The sequence below is a fragment of the Chamaea fasciata genome, unplaced genomic scaffold (assembly GCF_029207755.1).
Source record: "Chamaea fasciata isolate MVZ Bird 193981 ecotype frontalis unplaced genomic scaffold, bChaFas1.0.hap1 SCAF_3, whole genome shotgun sequence".
Lineage (NCBI taxonomy): Eukaryota > Metazoa > Chordata > Aves > Passeriformes > Sylviidae > Chamaea > Chamaea fasciata.
In genome coordinates this window covers 89,164,251-89,177,584 of record NW_027094088.1, presented here as the reverse complement: position 1 = coordinate 89,177,584, position 13,334 = coordinate 89,164,251, and the positions used below count along the sequence as shown (strand labels likewise).

Here is a 13,334-nt window from a genome sequence, read left to right as displayed (position 1 = left end):
GACGAGTGGAGCAACGACCATTGTGTATCTGGGCTTCACCATTGCCCTTGGCAACGTCTCTCGTAACTTCTTCACAAAGGACCCCTGCAGATGCCTGGGCTGGAAAAAGCACCGTGTGAGACGGCTGAGCACCGGCCGGCTGAGCGCGCACAGCGCGGCTGAGACAGCGGCAGCGGCACCGCAGCCCGCCGGGCGCGGTAATTTTGCCGCCTTCCCTGCCCCCGGCTGCCAGCCCAATAGCCGCCCTTCCTCCTCTTCTCTTCCTCCTCCTCCCCCGGAAGCGGCCTGTGGGTTTTCCCTCTCCGAGGCGGAACTCGATGCAGCCCAACTGAAGGCGGACGAGTGGAGGCCGGCAGAAGCAGAGAGCCCGAAAGAAGGAAAAGTGCGGAGCGCCGGCCGGGGGGGTTGCGCCATGGCGCTGCCGCGGTAGCGCCGGCACCTACCATGGGGAACGCGGGGCGCAGCGGCGGCACCTCCCGATCCCGGCGAGCCGTACCGCGCCCTCGTCCCGCCCCTGGGCCGCAGAGGAAGCGGGGACACGGCGGGTCGGGGCGTTGTTGCCCCAGGGGCCCGGCGGCGGGTGAGCGGGGCCGGGGCGCTGCGCGGGGCCGGCGGTTGCAGCGGTTGCGGGCGGGGCCCGGCGAGCCGCAGCACGGCCGGGGCGGCGTGCGGAGCCCGCGGAGCCCTGTGCCGCGGGGCCGTGCGCTCCGGGACCGTGAGTCAGCACCGCAGCCCCCGCCGCTGTTTGGGAGCGGGAAGCTCAGCCCTCGGCCGCGGTCCTAGCGCGGCCCGAAGCAGCCGCAGCTGCTGAAAACGGCCGAACTCGCCCGCAGCTGTTGCGGGCCGGCCGCGGCTCGTCGGTGGCTGAGCGCCGCTAGGCTGGAGCTCGGCTCTCGGTTCTTGCTGGGGTTTCAGGCTCAGGCGTGTCCTTGAGCTGCTACACTGCGGCTATGGCTGCTGGAGGAGTGTACGTATGGGCACGCTTTGTAGATAAAACCGCGTTTTACATGCTTGGAAAAATACATTAGCGTGATTCGAGTCAGAGTCATTCATCACTTATTCTGGTGTCGCTGATAATTAAGAGTGAATGATAGAGACTTGTTGATTACAGATAGACTGCGAAGCCAGAGAAGGGCTGAAACGGGAAATGCCGTATAGTTAAACGAAACTTACAAAGTGAAATTATATAGTGTGTTTTGTTTCTGTTTAGATAATGGAGAATCATAGCCCTGACAGCTTTCACAAGAGTGAATCACCAGCTCCTGAAAGTGAAGATGAGATTGAGTTCATTGGAGTAAGTAGATCTTGTTTTGGAAATTCACTACTTGTTCTAAAAAATACACTTTCACTCTCAATAAACAGGAGAGGGGTCTTCATTGACTCTGTTGAGGATGATTATATTTTAATGTAAATCATTACTCTTGAATGTAATTTCATTTATGAATATTTGTGACAGATAACAACTTGATCTTGTGTTTATGTGCCCTTTCTTGGAAGGGTATAAGATGATCAGTTGATCCTGTAGAGAGAATGTGGTCTTGAGTATCCAGGCAGGTGAGGGGGGTATTACACTCTGTGAAGTATATGAGAAGGGACTGTACATAACTTTCCTGGTAATTGTATTGCATAGCATTTTGCTTTATGAATAGTCCCTCTAAAGTTAATGGAATAAATCACTGCTCATTTTGCAAATCAGTGTTGAAATCACTGTACTCAGTTTAGAAGAGGAAGGAAATAATGAGTTGGAGGCCTTAAACAATCCTCTCAAATTGTGAGGCGCTTTTTATTGTACAGCACCTAGTCTAATGCTGATATGCTTTATGTGAATGTAACTTTAAAACACTTGTATCTGTTGGATATCCAAGGGAAGCAGAATGTTTTTATTGTTGCCTGTGTTCTGGCCTCAGTGTGTCATTAGTGCAGTGGTGCTGGATGGCAGGATTACGCAGAATCATAGGATTATTAAGATCGTTGAGTCCAGCCATTAACCCAGCACTAAACTATGTCCCTAGGAGCCAAATCTATGCATCTAAAGATGTTTTTCTTGAAGGAACAAGTCATGTTACCATGGTCAAGTGATTCAATGATGCCAATATTTTTAGTGGCTTTTTTTTTGTAGATCTGCCTCGTTTTTGAACAATATGCTGAATAATTATTAGATCGCCCCCTCATTTTGTATGGTGTTTGATTAAAGCTGAAGTTTAACACACAGACTTTTTCAGCAGGGGTATTTCGGTGCCCTAGTATGAAGGAGAAGTGGTTTTTCTGCAAAAATTATTAGTAGTTGGTTATCTCTGAGATATCTTGATATTTTGGTTGATTTGGGGAAAATTGATTAATGAGTTCAGAGTTCAGAGTTCATTATATACACACAAGTATTCATGTGCGTCTGTGGAGAAGGACTTGGGATTGGTGGTGGATGAGCTGGCAATGTGTGCTTGCAGCCCAGAAATTCTAGTGTGTCCTGGGCTGCACCAAAAGCACCGTGGCCAGCAGGGCAAGGGAAGGGATCCTGCAAGGGATCCTGCCCCTCTGCTCTGCTCTGGTGAGGCCCCCGCCTGCAGTGCTGCATCCAGCTCTGGGGTCCTCAGCACAGAAGGACAAGGACCTGTTGGAATGGGTCCAGAGGAGGCTCACCAAGATGATTAGAGGGGTGGAGCACCTCTCCTGTGAGGAAGGACTAAGAGAACTGGGACTGTTAAGCCTGGAAAAGAGAGGGCTTCAGGGTCATCTAATTGCAGCCTTCCAGCACCTGGAGGGAGCCTACAGAAAAGATGGAGAGGGGCTTTTAACAAGAGCATATAGTGAGAGGACAAGGAGGAATGGCTTCGGACTAGGAGTATGTTTAGATTAGATATTAGGAAGAAATTCTTTTATGTGAGGGTGGTGAGGCAACTGGAACAGGTTGTCCAGGTAAGTTATGGATGCTCCCCATTCCTGGGAGTGTTCAAGGCCAGGCTGGAAGGAGCTCTGAGCTGCCTGACCCAGTGGAAGATGTCCCTGCCCATGGCAGGGGGTTTGGGATGAGATGATCTTTCCAACCCAAACCATTCTGTGATTCTGTGATCACGACTCAATAAGCTTCATTTTCTTCAGTCTGGGCGATGAACAAGGAAGCTACTATAGCTTGGAATGTGTAAGGATTGAAGAGCTGCTGGAGCAGCAAGAACAGTAACTGAAAGAGAAAATCAACACTTCTGGCTACCTTTTATTTGTCTTGGCTTTGCCTGTGGATTATAGGGATCCTTTGTAGTCCCAGTGACTGTTGCTTCCAAGAGAGGCTGCTATGTATAGGAAGATGACTCTGCTCAAATTTTGTGGAGGATTTATATCCTGGGATGAAGAGCTTACTATTGCAGTTGATGAATATGAGGAGAAAGGTGTGTGAGTGACCCTGGCCATCACGAAATATCAGCAGTATGTCTTCAGATCTCGTCTGCTTCTCTGAGTGAAGGTGACTTTGGACTTTGCAAAAGGATTTCTAGACTGCTTGGCTAGTTTTAGATCATCATTTCTGTATAATAATGTGTATGACTGGAAGCTTACACTCTTCATAAATGTTATGGTTGGATGCCTCCTGATTATCTGCCTGTCCTAAAGACCCAGCAAACAAGATGGTACTGTATAAACTGAATTAGAGAAGCTACTGGGGTATCCCAACCTGTGCTCATTTTGATGGAAAACAAGTAGCTGTAGGCCATGTGATCTGTGTTTTTTCTTCCTTTATCTCTTTTTTTTTTTTTTTTTTTCCCGTCTTGGTGGTTGGAGTGGGTTTGGTGTAGATTTTTTACTTCTTTGATCAGTTTCTCTTTGTGGTTTTGGTTTGGTTTTTGTCTACTTTTTTCACTTGTACTAGGGTGTTTGAATTCATACTGTAGGACTACGCTTTTGCTCCATCAAATAAGGACTTTTTGTCATTCTGGTGCTGCTAGAGATTTTCAGCTTTTGTAGTCCAATTCACCCTCACTCAAGAAACTTAAAACTATTTTTCCATGATTTTCCACTTTTTAATTCTTCACAAAAATATATTTTGTCCATTTAAAATGGTTACATTTTAAGTTTTGCATACCACCAGAGAAATATGATTTAATCTACAGTGCAAGCTGTTACACCTGGATTCTTAACATAGGGTGGTCTTGCCCCCATTTTGCTTACTTGGGAAGGATAAGGCAAGAGTGAAGAAATTCACAATTGTAATGCCTTGTGAACAAACAGATGATTCAAGTTGCCACAGTTGATACCAAAAGCATTGGATTTAGAGGAGAGTTAGTTAATATACTAAATCAAGTAATGCACTAAAACATGGTAGTTACCAATTAAAGATTTTGCTTCCTTTCCCCCTGTGGTGTTAAATATTAGATATTCAGAATGAAATATTTGTCTCTCTGGCTTTTAGTTGTATCACAGCAGGAACTGAATAAAATGGTAGTGGTGTTACGAAGCAACCCTTTTTTATTTCTGCACCTATCCCAAGTCAGCCAGGGACTTGAATTTTTTGTATTTGCTAGGTTATAATGTCAAAACGTGTTAAGTGCATGTTGGTTCACAATGTTGGTCAGTTCTTAGCAGTCTTAAAAGTTGGAAGTCTGCTGAAACAAAGATTTAGAGTACAAATAGTAAAACTTGTGTAAATCTTCTAAAGTTTATTTTAATGTAAACTTGTTCTGTGATAGTCAGGATGTTTACACGTGTATACACAATTACGCTCACATAATTATTTGTCAAAAATAAGTTTGTGGTCACATACATGAAAGCTAGATTGTTTTCTGTATGCTAGTGTGTGTATAATTATGCAGAAGTTTAATTGTGCTGTTCAAGTAAACTGGGCATTTGGTCTGAAGGCACATAAAGCTAAAACAACAAACAAAACACCTTGCATGGTGTGTCAGTGGACAAGGAGTCTGTTAGCTAGGCCAGATCACCTGAAGATGGAGTGAACTGAGGAAGGGTATGAAAGAGAGACCGCAGTTTAGGGCTTTTGGAGAAAACTTTGGGATAAAAATGAGCTTCACAGAACTCCTTGAGAAGAAACTCTCCTTGGAGATAAATATGAGGCTTTGTCTTTACCAGTCACCAGTTAAGCAAATATGATTGTATTTACAGCTAAACTGGGTATTTTGCATAGCATAGTGAAATAACAGTTCTGTTGATGCTTCCAGGCAAAGCTGTAAATAACAGCAGAGATGCCACAGCTGTCTGGAGAATTAAAAACCTAGAAATTCTACTCACATAAGTAGCTGTGATTTTTGTTTGTTGCTCGGTGGCATGGCTGTTGGTTTGTGAGAAGAATGGCTTTTGAAGATTGTTTAGGGAAGTAATTTAGAAGTGGATCATGCTGGGGGTTTGACGCGTTTTTTAGGTTGGGTGTTTCTTTGTGTTGTTTTTGGTTGGATGGTTGCTTTGGGGGAATTTTTGAGTGGTTTGATTTTTGTTGGTTTTTTTCTTTGAATGGAAAGGATCTGCTGCTGAGATGTGAAGAGTGAGCATATCTTAGTGCTAGTACATCTGAATACTTCTATATCTTTCTGGGTGCTAGGTACGCCAGTGTAGTCAGCTAGAGAGGCCCCAGCTTTCAGCTGTTCATGGAGAGCTTGTCTGTGTTGGTTTTTTGAAATTGCACTCTTTGTGTGCCAAGATTTACTCCCCCACTCATCTGGTGGGGAGTTACAGCACGTTGGATGAAGCTCTCTGATCCTCAGCTTATTAACTCACGTATAGAGAGGGAATCCTCAGGGTTGCACCTTCTTTGCATTCCTATTTAGCTGAACCATCTGAAAAATAAAGTAATTAAAACTCTCATAAGTTTCAGTGTGGGGCTTGTCTTGTGTGGAGGTAAACATTACACAAAAATTGCGTAGAAAAAGGCACGGATTTTGGAAGGGAAAAAAACATTTCACGTGTGGAGAAAACATTTAAACAAGTGTAGTAGTTAAATTTATTGTTTTGTTCACTTGAACTTCTCAGCTGTTAATTTTGTAAGTTTTGATTAGTTTTTGAGAGTGAGTAAACAGAAATAAGAAAAATTTCTGCCCTTGAAGCTGTTAGGATCAGAGCTGAACATTTCAAAACACATTATTGACCTGATTGGCCAGTCAGGTGGTCAGAGTGTGTCTTTCAACTCTTACTTGCTAACACCTGATTAATAAAGTTTTAATTTCTTGAAAGTGTTGCAGAGCCTTTCAGTTTCTAAAGAAGCAAATCTGCAGTGGATTTTTTTTTTTTTAATATTTAATTTAGAAAACCATGTTATCTTTATTTAATCATGAAGAGTTACTCTTTGGGGGTAATTGGAGGCTGACAGCTTGATTCATAGAAGCTTTTGTTATCTGTCCAAGATTTCATCCCTCTCCTCCCCAGTGAGACAGAGGACTGTTCACGCCTGGCCAGCTGAACAGCTTTACTGCCTTGAAAGGTGGAAGAATGTAAAGAATGAGATGCATTAAGAGCAGCAGAGAGGGTTCCACGCTGCTTTTCTCTCTGCTGCTCATCATGAGGCACTAGGTCTTCCTAGCCTGCCCTACATAGTTGATTGTTAATATCTTGAAGAAACTGCCAGTATAAGGCAGAGATGGTACATTTTATCTCAGAGGAAGACAATTTAATGCTTTTGTGTGTGCATTTTTTACACTTTTTTCCCAGGAAGGACCTTTAAGGCCTGTCCTTGAATGCATTGATCTTGTCAGCAGTGGGGATGAAGAACCTAACAGCAGTTCTAATTTTCATGTGAGTATTTTATGGTGTATTTTAGGACATCTTGGTTGAATAAAATTATTGGTCTTCTGTATTTTTTCCTATCAGTCACTCTTCACAAAAGCTTTGTTAGATGTATTTTTAACAAGTATTAAATAACAATTATTGAAATATTTTTTTGTTTTTCTACTTGCTGTGGTCTGAAAAGCAAGAATACCAGCACTTCACTTTTTCCAGAGCCATTTTTTCTGCCTTGAAATCACTTGGTGATTCTGTTTTTCAGTCATCTTAACAATGTGTGGAAAGAAAACTACATGCAGCCTCGGAAGTCAGGGTGTCCAGTTTCTAGCCTGAAAACATATCTGGTCTGCTACCAGGCCTTTTCTTTCTAAAATATCCTTTTAGGAACAATTTATGGATTGAATGACCTTGTTCCAGTGGTAGTCTGGTTTTAGCCTAATCCTTCATAATCCATTCTAAGAATGTACAAATCAGAAGCAGGGCTCTTATCTATCCCCCAAACTTACTCTGCCTGCTCTACAAAGCCTACAAAGGGGCATTGATAGAGCCTACTAGAGCTGGTTTTGGCAGCAGTGACTATCTTTTGACTTTTGTTTTCCTGTGTTGCAGCAGAGGATGTTTGTAATAAAACTGATTCTTAAGGAAAGGTGATCTTCTGTACATGTACAGGCTGACATTAAAGGGATCATTACTAGAGCTGACTGTGTAAGAGGAAACTACAGTATATGGCCTATCCCTTAGGCTAGAAAAAGCTCATGATTTGCCTTTTTGAGGATAGTGGGCAGAACTGCTATCATTCTTGCTCATTTAGAGTAAGAATGATAGCAGTTCTCAGTTTTTTTAGATGGGCTGCATGTTTGCTTTGAAGTCAGGAGGGATTTTGTTTACTTAGAAGAACTTACTTAGCTTTTCATTTGTTGGAGACTTCTAGGACACTCAGCACAATCATGCATGTTCCTCTGCTGCATGTGAGGCTGATGTTTATGTTGAGTTGTCTTGTATATGTGGAGGGGAGGGTTGGTTTTTTTGTTTGTTTTTTTAACAGAAGTTACAGATGCTGTAAAAGGAAGAGAAAGCTACGAGGTAGCTCATGGAACTTAGGATGAGAGTATTTTTACTGAATTATGTCATGATGCTTGGGCACCACTTTTCACTGTATTAGTGTCTGTTACATAACAATCACCTAATAAGACTAACTTTCCAATTGTAGAGACATACTAAGAGAAAGGATCACGTTGACTATCAGAAGGAACGAGTTGCATCAACCCTGGATCGTCTGGCACGCCATGTTGAAGTAGAGAAACAGCAAAAAGAGGAGAAAAACAAAGCCTTTAAGGTACTGGATGCGTTTTGTTTTGGAAGAATTGCATAATAAAGGCCTCGTAGTCACAAGTGCCTTTGTTTTCACTGCTAAGTAAATAAAAAAATTGGTGAGTCATACCTGGAATTAGCACCTAGACTTGTGCTTCTGGGGCGTCATGTGAAACACAGCATGGACTTTGTCTTTTCAGTGGCATTTAACTGATCAATTTTCTGGTCTTATTGCAGTTCCTAAGGGGGGAAAAGTTAAATGAATGAAAGTCAGGGGCAAAAGCTTGTTCTCTTGTTTGTATATATAGCAGAGGAACCTTAGTATCAATTATTCTGGTATTCTAATTTTTTAATTAATTGAAAAATAACAGTTATCACAAATCACCATGCAGCAAGCCTTGCTATTTACCGGCTTTTGTCTGAGATTTTTGGGAAGCTGTTTTGCACATTAAATCTATATCAGGTAGTTTCATAACGGGATAAAATTTTCAACACTTAAGGCATAATTTTGAGTCCTATTAGTTGTACTTCACAGCCATTTGAAAAGAATATATTTTTTACTTTTGTTACAAACTGGGAGATACAGTTAGTGGGCTTAATGGTAGGACTGCGCTCAGTGGCAGCTGGACTTCTTGGAGGAATGGGATTACAAGAACTTCATGGAATTGAACAGGGACAAATGTAAATCCAGAGTTAGCAAAATGTGCTGACTTCCCAGCCTAATTTTCTCAACACTGCTTTTAAAATCACATAATTCTACTATAGTTACAGTTTGTTACAGTCTGTGGTAGACAATGCAACTGTAATACAATGGAGTAAAAGGCTAGATTAGATATAGCCCAAGGTAGCCTTGTAGTCTGAAGGCCTACGTCCTTCTTCTGTCTCTTCCACTTTGAATTTGGCAATCTGTTTATGTCTCCACATGCAGTTTTTCAACTGTAAAGTGGAGTCAAAGGTTACTGTGTAGCTTTTAAAGCAGCTTGAGAATGAAGGCTACAGGACCTTTTTATTAAAGATGAATATTTTCCTCCTGCTTGGCTCTTCACCAGGTAATGCAAACTGCAGACTTAAGTTTAGTCTTCAAAGTGAAAATGCCTTTTTCTATTTTTTTTTTCTATTGCATTCCATTTTTATTGTATTAAACAGAAGTCAGTCGAGTTGTAAGACTTTTTTTCCCCCCTCACTTAGGTTTTTGTGGGTGTATTTTTTAGGAACCCGTCTGTAAGTTTTGAGATACATATGTAATATTTTTATTTTTATTTTTTCAAATTTGATCACAGCATTCTCTGATATGCTTTTTCCCTTAGGAGAAAGTTGATTCCCAATATGCTCATGGGTTGCAAGAATTAGAATTTATTCGGGGGCACAGTGATACAGAAGCTGCAAGGTTATGTGTAGACCAGTGGTTAAAAATGCCAGGTAAGAATAGAAAAGTGAGTGATGGTTTTTAAGTCCTGCATGACAGTGTAGAACATGTGAAAATTGTGTTGAGCTTGCAGGTGCCTTGTACATTACCAAATCCTACTATATTTTGCTAGAGCATATAATTAGAAAGTTCCTAAAGATTTATTTCCATGAAAGCTATTCTTGTAATGCTTTGCTACTTAGAAAATGAAGATAAGAAGTCTAAAAACCAGCAAGGCAATGTTAATTATTTTTAAAAGCAAAGTTAACAGGAAGTAAAAATATTACTGTTGAACTGTGGCTTAGGAAAGTGCAAATGTAATTTCACAATGTTTAATGAATTTAAAATACTGCCTGGAGGACCTGGAGGAAGGGTGTCAAACTGTTTGAAAAGTTACACTACTGGGAATTGAAGAGGCAGTGAAAGAGCAGACTTAGTGTAGTAGGATTGAAGGAGAGTGAGTAGATTGTTCGTTTGCTTTTAAGAATCACTGCAGTTTGATTCTGGAATGTTTTAGGGCTTGTGTGTTACTTGTTTTCTTAAGCCTCTGCAGTTCAGCTTCTGGTTAAGTACTTTGTTTTGGAACATAGGTCTGAAACCAGGCTCTGTTAACGGTGGAAGAAGGGGTGCTTATCAGAGGAGAGGTCAGACTCAAGTCAGCAGCAGTCCCAAATGTTGTCCTGTGATGCATTGCAACAGACAGTTTGATAATGTACATCTTCTTCTAGGTCACCTTCAAAGGTAAGGAGATACACTGCAAGAGTTCAGTGCAAGGAATAATAATAAAAAAATGTGCTTTAACTTAGGACATCAGCATCTAGTCTGCTTTAAACTGCCTGTACTGACAAAGCTCCATTTTGAGAGCACATTAATATGTTATAATTTATATAGATGAGCTTCATGGGGGTTTTTTTGGTTGGTTTGGTTTAGTTTTTTACTTGGGGTGTGTGGTTTGTTTTTTTCATTCACAATTGGTGTCTTCCTCTTGTTAAGTGTATTTTAATATCTGAGGTTTTTTGAGGAGTAAGATTTCTGTACCTCAGTTTAGTTGTATCTTCATCCCAACTTGAAATAAACCAAAAGGCTAACTTATGCAAGTTGATGGTAAGATAAAAACAAAAGCCCCTAATGCAGGGAAAGGGGATCAAAAGCTATAGGCTGTCTATTCATAGGTGATCTTGCTAATCAGTACTCAGTGTGTCTGTGTTCAATTCCAGCAGATACTGCCTTTTAACTAGTGAATGTGTCTGTAGGCAGTTAAATGTGAATGTGTCACATTTAACTAGTGAATGTGTCTGGTGTGTTGTTGAGGAGAGTGTCATGGGTTAAGCCCCATTGGCAGCTCAGCCCCACACAGCTGCTCACTCACTCACTCACTGACCCTGGTGGGATGTAGGGTAGAAGTGAGAAAACTCTGGGCTGAGGTAAAAACAGTGTAATAAGCAAAGCAAAAGCTGTGTGCATATGCAAAGCAAAATTTGGAATTGACAGGCAGAGCTCTATCACACATGATAGTTACTTGGAGTGATGGCATTTGTCTTCCCAGCTATCTCCCCTTCCTCCTCCGCCCAACTTTTACTGCTGAGCATGATGTCTTATGCTGTGGGATGTCCATTTAGCCATTTGAGGTCTGCTGTCCCCGCTGTGTCTCCCACCATTTTGCTGGTGGGGCAGTCTGAAAAGCAGAGAAGACCTTGACGCTGTGCAAGCACTGCTCAGCAAGCTAAAACTAATCTGTGCTATCAGCACTGTTGTTCATAAATCCCACAACAACCATACAAGCTGCTACAAAAAATGACGTCCATCCCAACCAGAACTAGTACAGGGAGATGAAAATAAATAAATTATAAAAATGTCTATGTGGGAAATTAAGGCTTTGTTAGTTCTCTTTAAAGCAGTATTATTTCTCTTCAGAGTGGCCATTTTAACATGTAAGCTGCAGGGAGAATCATCTCTGTATAGGACACTTGAACTGATACATTTCATGATAGGGAAAGTAAGGACTTTTTTATAGTTTCGGTTGGTTAGATAGGGTGTTTTTGTCTGTCTGATAGCTTCAAAGGACAGAATTGTTCCCATTAAAAAAAAAGTTATTTGACTATTTAGAGGGGACTTGTTTGCTAATTATTTCTTCTTCTCCAGGTTTGATCATTCTCCTTGTGACCCAACAGTCACATTACATGGACCCCCACATAATGCTGTTGCCTGTGTGATATGCTGCGAAAGATTTTCAACCTCTCAGCAGTACAATGATCATCTTTTATCTAAGGCAAGCGCATAAGGATGAATAACTCGCCTGACTGAATGTAGTAGAGGGTTTAAGACTTAAAATTATGCATTGATTTTGGGTTTTGTTTTGTTTTTTCTTTAACTCTCTTTCTCCTCTCTTTTACTCTTCAATATATTTTTCTCTGATTCTGCTGTGTTTCAAATACCTGGTGTAGGCTGACAGGATTCCCTTTAGATGTGACTATTAGGTTGTACTTTTTGGTATGCTTTCAAGAGGACCATAATTCTGTCTTGAACCTCTGGTCCATCTATTGGGGTTGTTGATAGGTATTCCCTTTTTTTTGCATTTCCAAAACTATGGAAGGTAAAGACAGGAAGTTAGGGTGAAATAAGTGGCAGCAAAGAGAAGCAGCAGAAAGAAGATTGGGGTTTTATTTAAGCGATCTGGTATCGAATTGGATAATGGATAGCATTTTCAAAATTGGGCGTTTTCATAACCAATATTCTCACCTAGTCTCCAGAGGCTGCGTTAAATTTGGGGAAGTTCTAGAGTTTCTGAAAATCAGACTAAATTTTGCTTGTAGTAATAATAACTCTTGATATGTATTCATACCTGACAAGCTGAAAGATTGCATCATAGTGTGTCCCTGCTCTTTTTCCATTTATTCAAAGTTGTGTGCCTCTGATGTGTCCGAGGACATTAGTAGGAGTAGCAGCCGTGGTGGAGGAAAGGCAGTGAGTGTCTCTTGCAGACAGCGAGAAGATGGGATTAGATGTATAAGGATGGGGAGATAATCCTAGTCAAAGCTCTGAGCATATAATGAAGATTCTTGGAGGGATGTAGAAGGAAGCAAGCAAAAATATCAGAAGCAGAACTAAAGGATTTTTGCCCTGAAGGCAAAGCTCTGAAGTTGATGCAGAAAGCAAAGCGGGTGGAAGGAGTTCACTTCTACAAAAGTCACAGACCTTTCAGGCTACTCTGAGGAGCAGCATTTTGGAGAGTTAGAGGTTGGCAAGATTAGAGAAGAAATCCCATGAGGTGAAACAGCTGCCTTATTGACAGAGGGAGCTTTTTCTGAGAGCCTGTGTAAAGGGAATGGCTAAGAATTGCTGGAACCCGTAGTCCCTGGGAAGGTGCTTGCTCCCTGTGGTGCAAGAAGGGGATGGAGAAGTTGGCAGTGTACTAAGGAGTGATGAGTAGCTGGGTTTGACAGTGGTACTTTGGCCAGCTCCTTGTGCCTTGTGAGCTGAAGTGCAGAGGGGTAGGCTGTAGATAAATACAGATGTGGTAGCTGAAAACCTAAAAGTGAAAATATTACCACAGAAATGAGAGAGGAATGGGAGGACATGACAACTGGGACTGATTTCTTGACTTAATTTTTTTCCTGAATGGATTATTTTCTCTTCCAGGTAAATGAAAATGATGGGCATAGAAAAGGTATTCCTCCACAGCATATTCAGTGTTTTGCATGCCCAAACTGCTTTCTCCTTTTCACCAAAAGAGATGAGTGTTTGCAGCATATGTCACGGGTGAACCACTTCCTCCCGGTTTCTGAACAGAGTGGTACGTTGCTACGAAGTGTATTGTATCTTTTTTTCTGATAATTCATCCTTAAGACAGGAATTTACTTATATTTTTCAGCTGCGTAAAAAAGCTTTAGGCTTTAAAGTTTGTTAC

General features: G+C 41.6%; 1 protein-coding gene across 3 annotated transcripts in view; it reads left to right on the top strand.

Moving 5' to 3' along the window:
* Window positions 1–277: 277 nt before the first annotated feature.
* The window catches only part of ZNF451 (zinc finger protein 451), a 37,131-nt gene continuing 24,074 nt past the window's right edge, over window positions 278–13,334 (top strand). The window contains exons 1-8 of one of the 3 annotated variants that reach the window (XM_066179744.1): window positions 278–580; window positions 1,211–1,294; window positions 6,640–6,723; window positions 7,922–8,047; window positions 9,330–9,441; window positions 10,018–10,168; window positions 11,570–11,696; window positions 13,067–13,220. In XM_066179744.1, coding sequence (XP_066035841.1) covers window positions 1,214–1,294; window positions 6,640–6,723; window positions 7,922–8,047; window positions 9,330–9,441; window positions 10,018–10,168; window positions 11,570–11,696; window positions 13,067–13,220 — 835 coding nt within the window. In that variant the 5' untranslated portion in view covers window positions 278–580; window positions 1,211–1,213. The remainder of the gene's footprint in view (window positions 581–1,210; window positions 1,295–6,639; window positions 6,724–7,921; window positions 8,048–9,329; window positions 9,442–10,017; window positions 10,169–11,569; window positions 11,697–13,066; window positions 13,221–13,334) is intronic. The other 2 variants (XM_066179742.1, XM_066179743.1) reach the window with 2 other exon arrangements.